General features: G+C 41.4%; 1 protein-coding gene across 1 annotated transcript in view; it reads left to right on the top strand.

The window, feature by feature from the left end:
* Positions 1-20,900, top strand: part of ANO4 (anoctamin 4) — a 418,375-nt gene that overhangs the window by 353,113 nt on the left and 44,362 nt on the right. Inside the window, exons 17-23 of the mRNA XM_061124170.1 lie at positions 3,299-3,381; positions 6,687-6,827; positions 9,500-9,664; positions 16,408-16,444; positions 18,523-18,634; positions 19,572-19,629; positions 19,767-19,864. Coding sequence (XP_060980153.1) covers positions 3,299-3,381; positions 6,687-6,827; positions 9,500-9,664; positions 16,408-16,444; positions 18,523-18,634; positions 19,572-19,629; positions 19,767-19,864 — 694 coding nt within the window. The remainder of the gene's footprint in view (positions 1-3,298; positions 3,382-6,686; positions 6,828-9,499; positions 9,665-16,407; positions 16,445-18,522; positions 18,635-19,571; positions 19,630-19,766; positions 19,865-20,900) is intronic.

The raw sequence follows: 20,900 nt of genomic DNA, 5'->3' as shown, positions 1-20,900 counted from the left end.
GAATCTTTCAGTATTTAGCATTTTGTTTCTTCCACTAAGATTAATGCTGTTGAGATTCATACATGTTGTTGCATATGTCTGTAATTTGTTCTTTTTAGTACAGAATAATATTCCCTTGCCTGAGGTATACTGAAATTTATTCATTTGATCCATTTGTTTATCCAAATGTTAATAAGTATTTGGATTCAATCCAGCTTTTATTCATCTAAGACTTAATGGCTCTTATAAACGTCTTTGCACATATTGCATAAAAGTCTTTGTATCTATTTCTCCTGGAAAAATAACTGAAAGTGGCATTGCTGATCATAGAATAAGAGAATGTCTAACTTTATTAAAAAATAAATTGTAGCTATGCAATTGTGCATTCCCAACAGCATTATATGAGCGCTGCAGGTGTTCTACATCCTTACAAACTTGTGGAATTAATAGTCTTTATCATCATAGTGGATATATACTGTTATCCCATTGTGGTTTTAATTTGCATTTCCCTGATGTCTACTGATGTTGAGCATCTTTCCATGAACTTGTTTGCAATCTACACATCTTTACTGAAGTGTTTGTTCAAATGCCCATATGTTACTATCTTCTTATATTTAAAAGAGTTATTTATTTAATCTGGATAGAAGTCCTTTAGCATACATATGTTTGCAAATATTTTTCCAATTTGTGATTTTCATTTTTATGTTCTTAATGGTATCTTTTAAAAAGTAAGAATTTTTACTTCCAATATACTCCAAATTAGTTTTTTCTTTTATTCTGTGATTTTTATTTAAGAAATCTTTGCCAATTCAAGAGTCCCAAGATTTTCTTCTATATTTTCTTCTAGAGAACTTATAGTTTTAGATCATATGTTTAGGCCCATGAGTAATCTCAGGAAGATTTTTGTGTATGGTGTAAGGTAAGGGTCAGATCCATTTCTTTGTGTATGTGGGTATCCAATTTTTCCTGTACTACTTGCTGGAAGATTATCCTTTTCGTACTTGAATTTTCTTGCCATTTTTTGGTTGAAAATCAAACCATGTGTGGGTCTAAACCTGGAATTTTTTCTGTTTGATCTATACATGTACTTTTATGTAATAACATCCTCTCTTGATTATTATAGTATAATAGTAAGCCTCAAAAACTTATTCTTTTTAACTTGTTTGCTCAACTTTAGGTCCTTTGCATTTCCGTATAAGTTGTAGAGTTACCTTGTCAACTTCTACCCCCTCCAAAATGCTAATATCTGATTGCAGTTGAGTTGAAGCAGTAAATCAGTTTGGGAATACTGAAGACTTAATATCAAATATTTCTATCCATGAACGTCATTTAGCTCATTTATAATTGTTCCATAATTTATTTAAGCAATGTTATATAATTTCCAGTGTATAGGTCTTGCATGTTTTTAGAAAACTTTCCAGAATCATGTTATTATTTCAATTATGTGTTAGACCACTCAATATTGTCCTACAAGTCACTTATGCTTTGGTCACACTTGTTAGTCTAAGATGGATTAACAAAGACTTTGAGTAGCCTCACCTCAGTCAAGGTCACAGCTTGCCACATGATGAATTTGTGCCAGACTTAGGAAGAAAAACTTAAAACGTTTAGAGCATTTTGAATTTTGCCGTTGCAGATAGGATTATATTGCCCTCTTTCATTTGCTTAGCAGGATACTGAGAATTAGAAACGTTAATTCATTTGCCAGTAGTAGCACAGCTTGTATCTGAACTAGATTTCAAGTCTAAGAGTGTGTAAGTCACAAGCCAGAGAGCTCTTGACTCTTACCCTATAAAATCTTTCCACTTACTTATTTTTAAATATGTGTTCTATGTCTGAATAATGAGGAATCTTTCCACTAACGAGGAAAGATGCTGGGAAAGATTGAAGGCAGGAGGAGAAGGGGATGGCAGAGGATGAGATAGTTGGATGGCATCACCAACTCGATGGACATGAGTTTGAGCAAGCTCTGGGGATTGGTGATGGACAGGGAACCCTGGCGTGCTACAGTCAATGGGGTCGCAAAGAGTCGGACATGACTGAGTGACTGAACTGAACTGAGGGCAAAGGGGAGCAGAAAAGAAGGAAGTCATTATCTCTCTTTGGAATGAACGTTTGGATGTTTACTTTTCTCCATGAAACTGATTCCAAACATAGGACATTGACATATTTCCCCCTTTTTCTAATCTGATTACACAGCAAGACCCTGTAGAGATGGATCTGACAATTCCCTCTCCTAGGGTGTCTCTGTGCAATTCTTAGTTGCAGCCATCCTCTGAGTGAGTGAGTGAGTGAATGTGTGTATGTGTCCCCTCTTCAAGCTTGTGGCTTCCTAGGCAACAGGGATATGTCTTGATCATTTTTTGACCTGTCATTTTATAATGCTCAGCAATTTATTTGTGTTGATATATTTAAACTGAATTGAGTAGAAAGTTACTTTGGCTAAATGAGGATCACCATCAGCTTTACCTGCGTAGTACAGGTAGAGGTTGGAAATGGTTGGAACAGGTTGGAAAAGGTTTTTTAATACAATATACACACTTTGCCTTCAATATGAGGACATTTGTCATGAGGAGGATTGGGGGAAAAAGAAATCTCTGCCAATTAAATACATGTGAACTGCTCAGTTTTGCTTTTGCTTTTCTGTCCCTTGCTTTTTAACACATTACTGACCAGGGGATTTTTGTAGAAACTAACACCTGTGGCTGGCAATTTGTTAGTAGTAGTAGTTCAGTTGCTAAGTCCTGTCTGACTCTTGCAACCCCACAGACTGTAGCCTGCCAGCTCCCCTGTCCATGGGATTCTCCAGGCGAGAATACTGGAGTGGGTTGCCATTTCCTTTTCCAGCGATTTGTTATGTAAGCGATTATTGATATGTCTCCAGTCAATAATGTTCAGGTAACAAAAGATGTATTAATACATCTCTGGTCAATAAGTTGTTAAATACTCTATCAGAAAGATAGATACAATATCTACAAGATAGATACACTATCTACAAGATAAATACAATATCAGAAAGATATTGGTAACCTAGTTTTCTGTATTCTTATATCCCAGAAGCTTTGTCATTCTAATAAGTCTGTTCTGCTATGACTTGCAAATAAGCTTAATTTAAATCTCTTGTGTTTTCATTATGTTTGACACAGGCTTAGTAATTCTCAGAAAATGATCTTTGTTAAATGATGTTTAGCTAGAAATCCTGATATTCAAGAATGCTTACACAAATAGCTGTCATTCTTTACAATGGCTTCATTATCTACTGACACAGTTCAAGGCATTTTTTAATTTGAAAATGTCTGTCTTTCTCTGCTTGTTTCAGCGACAGTTTTTCTGGAGTTTTGGAAAAGACGGAGAGCAGTAATTGCTTATGACTGGGATTTGATAGACTGGGAAGAAGAGGAGGTTTGTATTATTTACCTCAATTTAAAAAAAAAAAGCAGATAATCAAGAAATACACAATCCTTCTTGAGTCATCACTTTCTGCTCTGTGATGGAAGTCAGGTTGACTCATAAAGCATCTTTATACCTGTCTCTGCAGGAAATTTCAAGCAGTATAAAAATGTAGCAGAAGAATTTGAAAGAATACATTTTGATTTCTTAGTGGAGTAAAAAGTTCATGGCTAAGTAAAGCATTTCACTTGTATGTAGACATATCAGAAGAATTGGTAGTAAGATTTGTTTAGTTTCCTTAAATATTATCCATTCTCTTCACTGTGGCAGAAGGAGAATATCAGTTTACAGTTATAGGCACTTGAAAGCAGACCTCCTGAAGTTCTCCAAGGAAATGGTTAAGTCTTCAGGACCCTGGACAGCTCAGAAGGAGTCTCACATGATGAATACTGAGGGGGGACCACTACTCATGCAAGCTCTTTGGTTAATGTGCTAAAAGCCGGGCCACCGCTAGATAAAACTGTCCAGCAGAGGTAAACTCGGGCCCTCAGACTCACTTTTTCAGCATGGTGCTCTCCCTTCCAGGCCAGTACACCATGGCCTTTCCTAATCCGCGTCTGGTCTTTATGTCAAAAGTGTTGAGGCCCCATGCTGAGTTTGGTCATTGTGTGTCTCTCGGACCCTGCTTTCCCCTGAGAGTCACTCCAGGCCTGAATTCATCTTTCCTTCCTCTCATCCCCTGCCTCTCCTGAGTTCCATTTCCTGGGAGCCTACAGGTGCAAACAAACCCAATGCACTAGCCATATATGATATGATCATGGGTCTTAACGGGTGTTTTCCTTCCAAGAGACACATATGTTTATTTTTATAAGTTAAATGGAATCATCTGTAAACACAGCTGAGAATTTTAGCCCTGAGATAGGCTTGGTAGGGGAGATAATTTTGAGAGGAATGTGTTTTCCTCCAAATCATCCCTTGTGGATGGATGCCTTTTCTCCTCAAGCCCATGAACATATTTGGGTAGTTTTTAAATATAGACATGGTGCTGGGATTTTCAGCAATCCTTGTTCCTGTGCTAAGGCCCCTCTCAGGCTTGTATAAGCATTCACTCTCCAGAAAATGGTTTTCTGAGTTGGTAGGGACCGCCCAGGTTTCTGAAGGCTCCCAGCTGCAGCAAGGCTGCATTCGAAACTTCCTCCTGGGTGGAGCTGTTCTGGTTTTTGTTCCATGTGTGTATAGGAGTAGCTTTCACATGGGATGGAAAATGCTCTTTCCTGGGTATCCAAGTCACCACCAAGAAGCTGTGTCATCTAAGGCAAATTACTTCACCTTTGGATCTTTTTTCATTTCTAAAGAAAAAAGTTTCTAAATTCTCCCTTGTCAGCTATAAAGTGTAGCATTATTTAAGGAACTTTGATTACACCAGTCTAAAGTCACCACGGGCACTTGTGGTGGGCCCACTATGCTGGTACCTTTAGGGTAAACGTACCTCTGGTATGTCTGGATCCTTCTGGATTCCCAGCCCTGTTAAAAAGCATGGAGCGCTGAAGCGTGCTTTCACTCAGCACCCCTGTGTAGAGGTCAGGTCAGGAGCTGTGTGCAGTTCCAGTTCCATTTGGGATTCAGTGTAGAAATGCCTGTTACTCCTAGCCCGTGGCCCTCAGCTTGCTGTGCAGAAGAACCCAGATGAGCCGCCTGCCTCCTGCAAGGGTAACCTGGCCAGGGCTGCCAGAACAGAGCACCACTGATGGGGTGGCTTATGCAATAGAACGTGTCTCACAGTTTGGAGGTGAGCAGTCTGAGGCCACTGGCAGGGCTGGTTTCTTCTGAGGGCCATGAGGGAAGGATCTGTTCCCTGTCTCTGTGTCTGGCTTGTCGATGGCCATCCACTCCGTGTGTCTTCACACGGTCCTCTCTCTCTGCATGTCTCTAAATGTGCTCTTCTTACAAAGACACTAGTCATATTGGATTGGGGTTCACCCTAATGACTTCATTTTAACTTAATTACATCTGCAGGGACCCTGTCTCCAAATACAGACACATTCTGAGATACTGAGGGTTAGGACTTCAGCTTATGAATTGGGAGGTAGAGTGGGGACCAAACATAGCCTGTCATACCCAGGATGACAGGTCTGCCTCCATGACGGACCTCTGTTTCTGGATGATTAACTTAGTCACCCTTGATGACACTTATAGCCTGATGGATTGAGTTTCCCAAAGAAGCAGAATGTTCTAGATCTGATATGCCCTAAGGTATAGCTACCTGAAATAAAGGAGGCAGAGGCTGTTTGTAACCGTCTGTCCCCATGACCCTCCCGATTTCTGCATGACGCCAGCGTCGGGCTTACCCTGTGGAGGGAGTCGGCTGCCTCTCCTCCGACACAGGGTGGCCCCTGCCAGACCTGCTGTGATTTCTTTCCGGTGAGATCCTTCTGTGCTTCCTGTCAGTACTTCATCCAACTCTTGAGTGTTTCTGCCTGAACTAACTCAAGTCTCCCTTGCACCAGAGTTTCTGCTCCTTTTCCTGCCTCTTCCAAGACACTCACATAAAACAAGTTCCTAATTAATCAGAGCCACTTCAGCACACCATTTTGTTGCTTATCTTTTCCTAATCCTCTAATTGCTTTTAGTCAGAAGCCATTCACATTAGATGGGGCTCAACTGAAATAAAAATCTCAGCTTGATTTAGAATTAGAGGCGCCTTGATTTTAACAGGATTTGAAAGGTGTTTACCTTGTTTTCAATACCAATTAAGAACGCATTAAAATCTATGGTTAAGGGTGAATGACTCCTATAGGAGCTTATTTAAAAAATAGATTCACCAGGTTTTTAACTGCCTAAATCGAAAAACTAAAAATTGTAGAAAACTAAGAATTATATTGCCATTATAACTCATAAAATGAATTCTGAACATTTTGCCCTTGAGAAGTTGTCTTTGTCCTGGTGTTCATATCATTCCTCAATAATAAATAAAAGCTTGTGAGTTATTTCAAACCACTGGGGACAGGGGCAAATTGGTCCCTTTCTCACTATCAGTTTCTCTCTTCAAGTATCATCTAATAAGATAATAGAGATACTTAACCATTAGTCTAAATCACAGAGCCATGATGATAATCTTTGAAGCTCACCATTCTTTAGATTGTCTTTAATAAGTCGCCAATTTCCAGACATTTAAACCCGGGCTTCCAAGTGTATATCATTGAGTGAGTGATGACTGTGGCCTTTGTTGACTGTTTTCCTGTGGGGTAAAATGATTTTTTTTTCTTCTTGTCCGAGTACCTCTTCAGTATGTGAAAATGTGTCTGCTTGTTCTTTAGGAAGAAATACGGCCCCAGTTTGAAGCCAAGTATTCCAAGAAAGAACGGATGAATCCCATTTCAGGCAAGCCAGAACCATATCAAGCATTTGCAGATAAATGCAGCCGACTTATTGTTTCTGCATCTGGAATATTTTTTATGGTATGAACCTTTTTTTTTTTTTACACAACTGTGTTTCATAAAGTACAAACCTATAGCATGGGAACAACAATAATCATATCAGGTATTTAAATATATTTTTTGCACATTCTGATATTTAGACCTCACAACAGTTCTATATGATGATCAGGGATGACACTGCTGTCCCGTTTTACAGGTGGAGTAACTGAGACTCCAGAAGGTTAAGGGGCTCAGCCAGGTTAGCCAGGAATAGCCAAAAGCTCAGGTTCTCTAACTACTGTTCTTTCCATTTGTCTATACCATAATGAAAGGAACTAAGACTGTGAGATGGAACTTACAGCAATATCGTTCAAGCTTTCTTTTTTACAATGCTCATATAATAAGAAATATATTCTTTGCCATGACCCAGTATATGCTATGCAAATAGATGTATAAAACTGAAAATAGTAATTGAAACAATGCCCATCTTTATAATATTCAAGGAGCTCTGATTTTTTTATTAGTCTATTTTTTAATGCCAGCTCTAACTCCCTAACATTTATTTCGCTGATGGTTATATCCGTTTTCAAAACTAATCTGAAGCTGGATTGTTAGGTTTTCCTAAAAAGAAGTCATTTTGTGATCCACTTTGACCCTGTCAGTTACTGAACCACACATATGCAATTTGTCAGAAATGTCATTTTAGAGCAGGAAGGAATGGTTAGGATCCTCCTTTTTCCTCTTTTCAAAGAGCACATGTACATAAATATATATCCTAATTGGTTCGAATGGGAAGGACAAAACAACAGAAAATTCAGACAATCTCCCTGCTGTAGCTGGGAGGAAAGTGGGGAGATGGAGGGGTAGGCAGATTGCCCAAGTGTCCCTCAGCTTGCATCAAGACTCAGATGCTGCCCTTTCTACAGACTCTGCTTTGTAAGCAGTGGTGTCAGGCTTTGCGTCCTGTAAGTACATTTACATATATTGTTTTGGGTTGTGTTTCTCACAATAAGACCTGTAGAGGCTGAAGCCATGGAGAGGACACGCTACTTGCTCAAGGGCACACTGCCAGGTTGTAGCTGAACCAGGACTCAGCCCTGACTTACGACTCTGAGTACAGTGAACTGTCCATGGCAGCATATTGCCACCCTTGTCTAAAATTCAGTGTAGGTCTCACCTATGTCCCTATCAACAGCTCCAGGATTCAGACATGGGCGGTTTTTTGTTTGTTTTCTATTATTACTACTATTACTTTTACTATTTTTTGCCAGTTCAGCTAGGTTTTATACCTGGGCTTCTAGAGCATGTCCCTCACAGTATACCAAAGACAGAGTCTATGCCAAACATAGGACAGCTCCTATGAAGAAAGGAAGCTCTTAAGTTGCCAGAGCACATCCTGAGGGCCCACTTTAAGATCTAGTTTTTGACAGCCATGTAAGCTAAGGTCTCTGCTCTAAGACACAGTAAGCGAGTCATCTAATGAAAGCCAAAGAACGTTTTGGAATCTCAAATCCCCATTATTCACAGAGATAGAGATGTGCTATATTCTTCTCAAACACCATCAAGTGTTCAGAGGAAGATGCCTCAGTTCAGTCTGTGTATCTATCTGATAAATAAGAGTATGTACCTTTCATAGGCTTATTCAGCAACAAATAACTGAGTGCCTGGCATGATGCTAAGATGTTGCAGAAACCATGAACTGCAGGAACAACAGTCACCATCCCTACCTTGGCAGAGCTTACTGTCTAAGTGGGGGAAACTGACGATAAGCCGACAGTTGTTAGAAATTATAAATTTAGCAACTGAATAGCAACAAATAAGCTGCATAGGTACCATGTGCATGCTCAATCACGCAGTCATGTCTGACTCTTTGCAACCCTACAGACTGTAGCCCACCAGGCTCCTCTGTCCATAGGATTCTCCAGGCAACTGGAGTGGGCTGCCATACCCTCCTCCACGGGATCTTCCCAAACCAGGGATCAGACCCATGTCTCTTCTGCCTCCTCCGTTGGGAGGCGGGTTCTTTACTGCTGAGCCTCTGGGAAGCCATCGGTGCCATATAACAACAGCAAAAAGCCTGAGGAGTTGGGGAGGGCGGGTCATGAAAAGCATTAATTATGAAGTAGTTCTTGAGCTGAGATGTGAAGAATGAATAGGTATTAAGTAGACTATGGGTGTGCATGTGGGTGTGTCATGTCTTTGGCAGGGGAATGAGCGGGTCATTGTTTTGGGCAAAGGAAAATTAAGGGTGCTTAGCCTATTTGAAACAATAAGGAAAGGTCTAGAGTCTTTGGAGGGAGTAGAAAAACAGTGGGGCTGGAGAGACTCAGGCCACCGTAAGGGCTTTGCTTTTATCCTAAGAGTAAAAGGAAACCAAGAAAGAGCTTTAAACAGAAGAGCAACATGATTAGATTTCCATAATATTTGTTCATTTGCTTAATCTAATATTCTGATTTTAAAAGTGTCATTCTGTAGCCTAACCGTGTATCAACTCTCAAGTACCATGGTTTTTCTATTTGGATAAGAAAGAACATACAAACAGATGAGAGGAAGTATCAACCACACGAAAAGTGTGCCTTTTGTTATGGTGTCTCAAGTCAGAACATCCATGACCGCATCTCCTTTTCCTGTCGGAGGATTTTCTCGGGGGTGGGAGCCCCTCCCTGAAACATTCCACCACTGTGCTCACTGGGCGTCCTCCGTCTTCCTGCCAGATCTGCGTGGTGATCGCCGCTGTGTTCGGGATCGTCATTTACAGGGTGGTGACCGTCAGCACTTTTGCAGCCTTTAAGTGGGCGTTAATCAGGAATAATTCTCAGGTTGCAACCACAGGAACTGCTGTGTGCATCAATTTCTGCATCATTATGCTGCTGAACGTGGTAAGTGAGCATCACGGTAACTAGTCACGTGGATAAACTGTGTGTGCTGCAGGTGAGTATGTCTTCTGTTTCGAAAGGGACCTGGCCTCAGAGATTGGTCAGTTACGTGACACTTGTGGCCTGGCATGAAGTGTACTTTTTTGTGGGTATAGAAGGTTTGAGTCAAATCTGGCCTGTAGCATTTACGACAGTATAAGATTGAGCAAGGCATTTGCCCTCTCTAAACCTCAGGTACTTTATGTATCCAATAAGGTAACACTATAAATCCCTTGGGGAAATTTAGAGACAAAAAAGCGGGGGGGGGGGGGGGGGGGGGCTTCCCTGATAGCTCAGTTAGTAAAGAATCCGCTTGCAATGCAGGAGACCCCGGTTCCATCCCTGGGTTGGGAAGATCAGCTGGAGAAGGGATAGGCCACCTACTCCAGTGTTCTTGGGCTTCCCTTGTGGCTCAGCTGGTAAAGAATCCACCTGTAATGCAGGAGACCTGGGTTCGATCCCTGGGTTGGGAAGATCCCCTGGAGAAGGGAAAGGGTACCTGCTCCAGTATTCTGGCCTGAAAAATTCCATCGACTGTTTAGTCCATGGGGTGGCAAAGAGAAAAAATATATTTTAAGGCCCAGCTCAGAATCTGACATAGCTCAACGGTGTTGGTTCCCATTTCTTTTTTGATTCTGAATGATGGGAAGTTAATCTGTATTCAAAGCACTCCTAGAGATAACTCAGCAAGGAATCTTCCAGGGCGGTACATTGTTGCTTGTGAGGATTTCAGGCTTTGTTCAAATGTGTTTTCCAGCCCAGCTGTCTCCCTTGAACCCCAGACTCCTCCTCACCTAACACATTCAACCCCCTTACTCCCATCTTCTTTCCAGAATCAGCTCCTCCCATGGTCTCCCCATCATAGCTGCCCGGGCTGAAAACCTTGTTCTCCTTGACTCCTCTATTTCCCTCACCATGAAAATGTATCCAGAGTCTGACCACCTTTCACACACCCCAAGCTCCACCTTGGTCCAAGTCCTCAGGGTCTCTCACCTGGGCTGTTGCGGTGCCTTCCCCACCGGTCTCCCAGCTTCCGTGTCTGCTCCCCTCCACCCAGGCTCATCACAGCAGCCTGAGTAAGCCTCACACGAGAGAGCCCGCCTCGCTCACCGTATCCAGTGGCTTTGCTCTCCCTCAAAGCTCCGGCCTTCACAGGGCCGCTGGCGTCCCCCCATCTGGCCCCAGTGAGGTCTCTGACCCTGTCTCCCCCTTCTCACCCTGACCCCCCTGCCCCTCCCTGGCCTTCCTTGGTTTCTCGGATGTGAGGCATGCTCTCACCCGGGACTCTGGACTTCCTCTTCCCTCCACCTAGGACCTACTTCCCTGTGGGGTCTGTAGACTCTACTCCCGCACCGCCTTCAGGTCTTTGCTCAAAGGTTACTTTTCTAACAGAACCCTTCCCTGGTCATTGCAGCCCACTCCTGCTTTCTGACCATTGCCTAGCTCCTCGCCCACTTCATCTTTCTCTATGGCATTGTGCTATGCGAAGTCGCCTCAGTCGTGTCCGAATCTTTACAGCCTTATGGACTGTAGCCTGCCAGTCTCCTCTGTCCATGGGATTCTCCAAGCAAGAATACTGGAGAGGGTTGCCATGCCCTCTTCCAGGGGATCTTCCCAACCTAGGGATCGAACCTGCATCTCTTAGATCTCCTCCATTGGCAGGCGGGTTTGCTTTTGTTTTTTTTTTTTTTTTTACCATTAGTGCCACCTGGAAAGCCCTCTATGGCATTAATCACCATCTAATGGGCTATTTTTAAACATTTATTGTATTTATTATCTATCTTCTCCATTTCATTGTAGCCCCAAGAAGGCAGAAACTTTTGCCATTTTTTTTTCCCTCTTTTGTTATTTCCCAGGTCCAAAACAGGCTCCAGCTCATAGTAGGCACTCCGTAAACTGTTGTTACTAATTACAGAACAAAAGGCAATGACTGACATTGTTATAGACTTGAGGTTTGTAGGAGAGAATAAATATTTGTAGAGTGCCATGTAGAGTGTTTGGCATGGAATATGTGTTCAATTATAGTTCTCCTCTCTCTTGTTTATACTGCAACTTAAATCTGGGCCATACGGGAGGCCTAGTGGCTCCCAGCGCTGAGCACAAGCTCTCCGACCCCCAAGGTGCTCTGTCGCTGAAAGCAGACAGGCATCCAGCAGTGCGAAGGGAAGAGAACGGCGGCCGGGACTTCTGGTGCCCAGATTCCTATGACCCAAGCAGGGTGGAGAGGGTGTGATGGCACACCGCTGAGTGTGGGCCCGCATCTTTTGCTGACAGGTGACCCCCGAGCTGGCCTCAGCCCCGCCACCTGGGAGGAACCTCACTGGGCCATCCTTCTCCATGGCCAGGACACACATCGACCCCACAGAGTCACTCTGTGGAAATAAAGCAGTCTAGTCTGTTGAAAGCATCCGTTTTTATAGCACGAAGGGTTAATACCTATATTTAGAGAAGAGTCACAAGGACCCTCAATGATGGATTTAGCCAAGCTGATAGAGCGTTTGGTGTTAATCTGGCTATATGTGAAAACTCAAATGTGGGTGGTTTACTGAATGATTTTAAAAGGACCAAGAATGTCATAAATCCCCCTTCATATCTCTGGGGCCTGCTGTCCACACTAACTTTAGGGAGTTTGGGGGACATAGGCCTTTGCTAGTGTTTCAGCACTTTGAGTTTCCGGGAAATGTGAACAGATATGTATGATCCATGTCTCATAAATTTGGCCTTCTGCTGCTGAAGTCACTTTACCTGTTAAGTAACTTGCCATCAGCAAATGAAAGCGGTAGCTTGTAAGTTTCCAAAAGATGAAACCTTGTACTATGATGAATAAGAGTATTATTTATCGGCAATGAGATGCTCCGATCTTTTGCAAACATGCCATCATCTGCTTTGCACTCAGTATTATCTATTTTTATTTCCTGTATGGATGTCTAGAAATTCTTTATATGAGAAATAATTGCTGGTAAAATAGACCATTTTAACAAAGTAACTATATTTCTTTTTACCAAAAAATGCTATTTTTCTATGATTTAAACAATTGTTAGGTGGCAGATTTTTAAGGTAGTTTATTGTATTTAAGAGTCTGTATCCCTTTGTGTGAGAGGAACCCAGAGAGGGTTCGCATTTGCTTTAAAGCATAAACCCCTCACCCATTCACAACTCTTGCTACTCTTAGGTTATCTTAGAAAGAGGTGTCAATAGAGACATTCTTCAGGGTTAATAAAATTAACTTTTCACAAAGATTTTTTTTTTTTTTACAAATGCAGCTATAAGGTTATATTTGAAAATAACCCTCTTAAAACCAGCCAACATCCTTACAACAAATTTTTGCTGCCATATTCACTAGAATTACCAAAAAATACCCCATAGTTTCATCTTTGTTCATATGCGGGGATGTGCCCTGAGACCAGATCCCGCCTCCCCTCACCCCCATCGTCCCTTTAGAGAAATGTGTATTTTTATCTAGAATGATCTTTAATTAGCATCTGCATATTTTCCAAAAGTGCTAGAGACATTATATATATGCCATTACAGAAGTATTATGAGGCCTATGTATTCTGCTGTTTACTATTGCATTAATCTGCACAAAGTTTATGCATTTTTTTATGCATTAGTCACTTCTTTCTAAGTCAGGCTTTCTCGTGAGCTAACATTTCCTCAGTCGTTTCTGTCTGCTCCCTCCCTTCCTCCTTTTTGTCTTTTTTTCTTCCTTTTTTCCTTCTCTTTCTTTTTCAGAAACCACCTTATAAATTTTTAAGCATTTTGAATTCCTAAAATGTGAACTGTTGAGTGGTCTGCCATTTGGCCCTAAAACAACTCTGGGCTCTCATGGCCTGTTTTTATCTGTACCATATAATTTTATTTCATCAGAACTTCATGTATTTGGACAGTAATAAACAACACAGAATCTAAAAAAAAAAAAAATCTGGGCCATAGTGCTGAGATCACTGAGATAATGAAGTATAGGTAATTTATTATTGTTATTATATGTACACAGGAACTTTATTATTTTAGGAAAAAAGTTAAAAAATCCAGAAGGTAGGAAAAAAAGGAGCACTTGCTGATCATTTTGACGTGATGGCCGTGTAACTGTTTGGTCCAGTGAAGACTGAAAGGGGGTGTCTGTCGCTCACTAGCACTGCCCCATCCACAGTTCAGCTGGTCTTAAAGTTAATTGTGGAATAATCTTTGTAAAGGGGAGTGATTCATAGTGAAATGAACAGCCAGAGCACTGAAAGATTCTGCATCCAGGTAGGATGTGGTGAATTAAAATTTACCGTATTTTTATCATCTCTTTTCTCCAATGTCTTACTAAAATATAATATATTCATCTTAAGAAATAAATTTCTGCATACATGCCTTGGGTCTATAAACACACACTTGATTATACATTTTGACCAGGTGCCAATGCTGTCAGAGTAATAATTCATTTAACTTAAAATCATGTATCCAATAATCTCTACTTCATGGAACACAGCCAAGAAAAGAAAAATGAAGTAAAAATGAAGCAGGAGGGGAGGTGAAATAGTATATAATTAGGGACAGTACAAGGCACCTGCTGTGGCTAGCAGCTAGACAAATCGGTGTTTTGCATTTTTAATAAAGGGTTTCTGGGGCACCGAAATGGATGACAAAGTCCACACACTGAAGCTTACATGTATCATCATATTTTTGAGAAAGGTTGTCTCACCAGTTAAATTTAATTTTCCTTGATAATTAACTTTAATGATATAATACTTTTGCAATATTAAAATATATTTGATTAACATCAAATATATCTGTCCTAATATGTTAACCAGTATTTTTTTTGTATTTAAATGTATTTCTTTATTTTTTTTTAATTAATTTATTTATTTATTTTTTCAGTGGGTTTTGTCATACATTGACATGAATCAGCAATAGATTTACACGTATTCCCCATCCCGATCCCCCCTCCCACCTCCCTCTCCACCCTAGTCCTCTGGGTCTTCCCAGTGCACCAGGCCCAAGCACTTGTCTCATGCATCCCACCTGGGCTGGTGACCTGTTTCACCATAGATAATATACATGCTGTTCTTTCGCAACATCCCACCCTCACCTTCTCCCACAGAGTTCAAAAGTCTGTTCTGTACTTCTGTGTCTCTTTTTCTGTTTTGCATAAAGGGTTATCGTTACCATCTTTCTAAATTCCATATATATGTGTTAGTATGCTGTATTGGTCTTTATCTTTCTGGCTTACTTCACTCTGTATAATGGGCTCCAGTTTCATCCATCTCATTAGGACTGGTTCGAATGAATTCTTTTTAATGGCTGAGTAATATTCCATGGTGTGTATGTACCACAGCTTCCTTATCCATTCATCTGCTGATGGGCATCTAGGTTGCTTCCATGTCCTGGCTATTATAAACAGTGCTGCAATGAACATTGGGGTGCACGTGTCTCTTTCAGATCTGTAACCAGTATTTTATACTGATGATACAGTTGAGATGTGTGACTCATCTATAGCACAAGACTTCGTATTGAAAATTACACCAATCTCTTTTAATGCTGGTCTGTTACAGAGTCTGAGGTTTCTATACATAAAATTTGTTACTATGGCCATATGAATTGTATTTTACTATAACAAACCATAATTATTGCTGAAAGTTTAAGGTCATACAATCTGAGTATTTTGACTTTACGTAGTTAGCCCAGAAATCTGGGGTAAGAGTTCAAAAGTTAGTAAGGACCTCAAAAGGAGTGAGTCTCAACCACATGTAAGGAAAATGATGATATTAAGAAAAAGTGAGGTAACATGCCTAAGACCTACAGCTTGCTGGCTGGTAAAGCTATAATTCCAACCTGGGGAATTTTACCCAGTGTGATTTTACTACTTTAAACATGATCTTCATTTCCATATTTTTCAAATCCATTTGACTAGTTTTCTTTTTCCTCTTCATTTATTACGTTTCATTTTAGAGGAAGGACTTGCTCTTTTTTTTTCAATGTATGCCCTCCTAGGGAACCTCTTAGAGGATCTGCTGCTGCTGCTAAGTCAGTTCAGTTGGAGGGTTTGCCCTTAACTCTAACCCCTGCACTTCCATACACAAACACATTGGGTCCATACACAACACATTGGCACACTCCCCTTCCATCGGGGTGGGGAGTACCGTAACTGTACCCCCTGCACTTCCATACACACACACACACAAACCCATGGGCACACTCCCCTTCCATCGGGCCATCCATTTACCAGATGGTTAGGTGAGTTAGGGATGCACCTAATTAATGAATGGAAAAGCAGAGTACCATAAGTTTGGCAGTTCCTAATAATGTTTCATCACTTTTATTATTTATGAATGCTATAATCTAGAAAATACAACAGCCAGTAAAAACAATGGGATTACAGACTCTTTTCAGAAGCAGTCTTAGAGATTTTACCCTGAGGATGCTGAGTCCCAGGAATATTATGACTTGCCCAGCATCACTTAGCAAGTTACTAATTAGTGGCAGCTGGCTTGTTGTCACAGAATTATTCATCCCAAATCAAAAAGTGAGATTTCAAAAACAGTAAAATGGGATCTTGGACATTTTTTTCTTGCCCTGAAAAGACATAATTGTAGACAGTATTTTCCTTGTTTGAACAGGGGGATGATAATTATTTTCATTCATGACTTAATTACCCATTTGCTTCATAATTACCTATTTTAGGCCATCTACAGTTTGTTAAATGTAGGAAATTTATTTTACAGCTCTATGAAAAGGTTGCTCTTCTTCTGACAAATTTAGGTGAGTAGAACCCTTTTAATTTCATGATATAGTACTGTGGTCTGAAAAATGCCTTCTCAAAGAGTCATATCTGAAACACTGCTGAAAAGAAGCACTCTCTTTATTTTGAACTGTGTACAATGGTTGGTTCTTTGCCCTCAACAGGACATGTTAACTATGTCTAAGAGCTGGGAGAATCTTTCCTACCTAAAGTTTTAAAACCTCCCACAAATACTATCCTTTAATGAGCTAATATAATTTAAAGTAGATTTTCTCTTAATGCCCCAAAACTATAACATCACAAAAATGCATGTGTATGAAGTACCTATAATCATTTAGAAAAGGGGTCATTTGCTATGGCCTACAATTTTTATTTAATTAAAAACAGCCAGTCTTCATGGCATATAAAATCATAGCAAAGTCAGTTGCTTTGAAGACTAGGAGTCTTTTACCAGGAATACAGGCAGACTATCACAGACATTTGCAGAAATATTTATCTGGACAGTTACCCGTAAGACTCTGTAAAGCACCAGAGCATTCTGGTAACCAGCTATAAGCTGTGCAACCACTACATTTTCAAGACAGAGGAATTGTCCCAATTTCATTAATGAGATATTAGTCATTTTACTCTATGCAGTCTGAGAAAATTATATGCTCCCACACAGAACCTGTTTTAGTGCATTCCCATAAGTAGCTTTTCCAAAAGGGGAAAAACACAGAAGTGTTTTTATTTATAATAATCATTATAATAAAAGATGCTGTTTATTTAGCCCTTCTATGTGCCAGATACAGAGATAGGCACCTGGCATATCTTCTGTAAAGTCACAGAAATCTTCCATCACCACCACCCTTTGCCCCAAAAGATAAAAGTTCATGTCCACAGAAGAGATGACTGCCCATTGATGTAGTCTTTGTCCAGGGGCAACTTGATGCCAGCTGGAAAAGATGCTGATGGAGATCCAGCCCTGGTCAGCCTGGTCCATCTGGGCAACCACCAGTTGGCTGATGACCCAGGAGACCTTCCCGTGAAACCAAGAGTTAAGTAGCAGAAATGAAATGAAGCCAAAGCCCTCAAGCAGCCTTTGTCATCTCCTCCCTCCACAGGAGTACAGCCTTGTTCTGAATTTGACGTTTAAACCATTTTAAATCAGATTTGCTTTGTCTCTCCCCTCCCTTCTCAGATATGCTCCTGGGAGGCATTTTGAGTTATCATTTGTGGGAAAGGAATTGATGGAGTGAGGTGGTAGATGAGCAACTAGAAGCTCAGGGCATCTACGTAGAAACAGAACGTACTGTTGCATTAAATGCATTTTCTTTGATGTTGTTTGAGGCGAGGATGGAAGTCCTAGTGAAGGATAAGTGCATTTGACATGAGATTTCAGGTTGGAGGACTGAGCCATATTTTTGGCTGTATCACAGTGTCCAAAGAGCGTTTGCTGTATGGAAGTTGAAATATGAGGAGATGAGAATTGGTGCCTGACTGAGGTCAGGAAATTGTAAGACAAAGATGCTAGTGTAAAAAGCTCTAGAGGTGAAGTCATCTGGGTATTTGTACTTGAGATTGAAAATGATGCTGGATGAGGGGGACAAGTAAAGGGGTCAGATGCTCATTCTGAGATGGGGGTCTGACTCCTTCTAGTCCAGCAGCACCTCACATCACAGCAGAAATGGAGTCAAGACCAGGAAGTTATTAGGAGCTGGGAGGGGACCTGACCCCACACCATTTCCACCTATGAGGTGGGTCCTAAGAGCAAAAAGAAAGGCTCCTGCAAGGAGCCAGGGCTGGTCATGTGGGGCCTTCAGCCTGGCTGTGTCTGACCCAGGCTCCCGGGGCATCCTAGAACAGAGGAACAAACCAGATATCCCCTCCGTCAGACAAGTGTAGCCACTTCCCACCAAACCCTTGTTGGGACTGGGCTGGGAGCTTGAGGATCCCACAGATGGTCCATTCCATCGCACACCATCTAGCGGCCAGCTGGCCTGCTGCAGCCTCCTTAGAACGCCTGTGCACCCACCCTGTGTGTCTGGAGGGTGACAGAGGGAACTGAGAGGGGGTCAGATGCAGCCTCTCTCAAACTCTGCCCGCCTTGTGTCCACAGAACAGCCTCGCACAGAGTCCGAGTGGGAGAACAGCTTCACCCTGAAAATGTTTCTTTTTCAGTTCGTCAATCTGAACAGCTCCACGTTTTACATCGCGTTCTTCCTCGGGAGGTAAGACCCTGTCTCTCCGCACCTCCTGGGGCTAGGAGCAGAGCTCGCAAAGCTTGCTGACCAGGGGTGACCGAGAAGCCAGCCTTTAGAATGACCTTGTGAAGTATAAAAAGAGATCAGTCTCCTTTCCCTTCCCTTCCCATTCCCGGGGTGTTCTCTGCCAGAGTCCCTTGTACCCCTTCTTGCTAAGGTGAGTAGAAAAAAGCAGTTTGCACATGTGAAGGATGAGTGTAAATCTCTCAGGCTCCATCGGTATCTGGATCAGGCCCCTGGGTCTCGCATCTGTAAGAGCAGGTGACGTCGTGGAGGACGGTGCGGAGCACGTCCCATGTCCCACGTCCCTGACCGCACAGAGGAGGGAAGGACATTCACATGGGAAGGGGGGCTAATGCAGGATGCTGAGGGAGACTGGGCTCCTTCTGAATCCAGCAGTTCTGAGGATCTGGAGTGGCCGTGTCCCTTGAATCCCATCACCATGAATTATGTCTGAGGAGACGAGAACCAGGGGAGAGCCAAGTGCAGGGTTTTGGTGAACAGGATGGGCAGCCTCTCTGCAGTTTCTAGCTCCTTCATGGAATTCTAGTCAAATAGTTTTCTTTAAAAAAAAAAAAAGCATTATTAATATTCCAAAAGATCAACTGTACCCAACCTGCTGCTTATACAACAAGCACTTGATATTAAACAGAAAATGTTAAAAGTCACAGCATGCAGCAAAAACTGGCCTCTGTGGTCAACAGCCAGACAGAAGGGCCAGAAGAGAAATACCCCCAGAGAATTCCAGAAGTTGCCATTATGTCATTTTTGGGGAGTTTTCCTAATTCCCTCAGACCTGTTCCTTACTGTACCATAATTTTCACTGGAGGATGCGCTAATCTGAATATAATCTTCACTGACGGCTACAGGATGCTAATGGTTTGTTTTTCTGTGTGTGTTGAAGATTCACAGGACACCCAGGTGCCTACCTGAGGCTGATAAACAGGTGGAGACTAGAAGAGGTCGGTATTCTCCCGTCACTCCTGGTTTCCTAGACTTACACTAAACAGCCTGAGGGCAGCTTTGTGCAGATTAGAAAGCAGACAGCCTTTCTTCCCGTCCATTGATTCTTGAATTTCTGTGTTTGCTTACCTCGCAGTGCCACCCTAGTGGATGCCTTATTGATCTCTGTATGCAAATGGGTATTATAATGGTGCTAAAGCAGACCTGGAATAATTTCATGGAACTTGGCTACCCGTAAGTACCTCAGATGTCTACTTGAGAGGCAGCGTGTCTCTTGGCTATTGGCTTGTCTACTGGCTTTTCTAGGTGTGGCAAGTAAGATAAGCAATGCAGACTCAGTAGTTAGGCCCGTGCACATCATACCTAGAGCTAGTCTTCACACTTAGATATTCAGAGACAAGTGATGAAAGTAATAAACATGGCCCTTTCTGAAGGTTTAGCACAAATTGCATGAACAGAAGTGAATATTCTTTAAGAAGTCTCTGTGGACCCCTAAATATTGGAGATCCACTTCCAAGCTGCTTTACATGATGACACGTTAACTGGATCTCTGTGCCTACTCCCCAGCCCCTGCGATAAATCACAAATGGTCATTTTTTAACTACTTTAAATTCAGACTATGTAGAAAAGGAAGACCCCCCCCCTAAAAATAGGATTTAAAAAAGAAACTGGATTATTTCTAAGTCAGCATATCTTAACCAGTTAAAACTGTTATTATCACTAATAACAGTTTATGTTGATGGCAATGGGCAAAAATTTGCATCAGTTTTGTAAGGATAACCTTGAATTTGGCTGTGTTTACTCAGTTGTGGTCAGTTAAGTTTGAAAGGGACATAAATCAACAGCAGTTCTATTTCTGCTTTAATTCTACACTTATGGGTTTCCATGTCAGCCCAATGTCCCCATAGAGAATTCTAGGTTTCAGGGAGGACCACTCAGCCAGAACAATTAGCTGGAACTTAGTTCACTTTGGAAAGTCATCTCTTAGCTCCCTGTAAGAACCAATGTCAGTAATTTTCTCTTCTCAGATTTACTTCAGAAAACTTCTTCCAAGAGTTTCATGTTTTCTATAAAACTTTTAAAAAGACAAAGCATAAAGTTAAAAAAAATTAGAAGCATATTCTCCTTTAAAGTAGGATCCATAACTTATCAAAATGTCATAGACATCAAAGGAACTATGTTTATCTTCTATGAATATGGACATAGAACAATATTGTGAATTAGGCAGAATTATCTTTGATACCCATTTTCTTATTTAATTTCACATTTT

The sequence above is a fragment of the Dama dama genome, chromosome 22 (genome assembly GCF_033118175.1).
Source record: "Dama dama isolate Ldn47 chromosome 22, ASM3311817v1, whole genome shotgun sequence".
Lineage (NCBI taxonomy): Eukaryota > Metazoa > Chordata > Mammalia > Artiodactyla > Cervidae > Dama > Dama dama.
The sequence above is the reverse complement of the archived record's forward strand: the minus strand, read 5'-3'. Positions and strand labels throughout refer to the sequence as shown.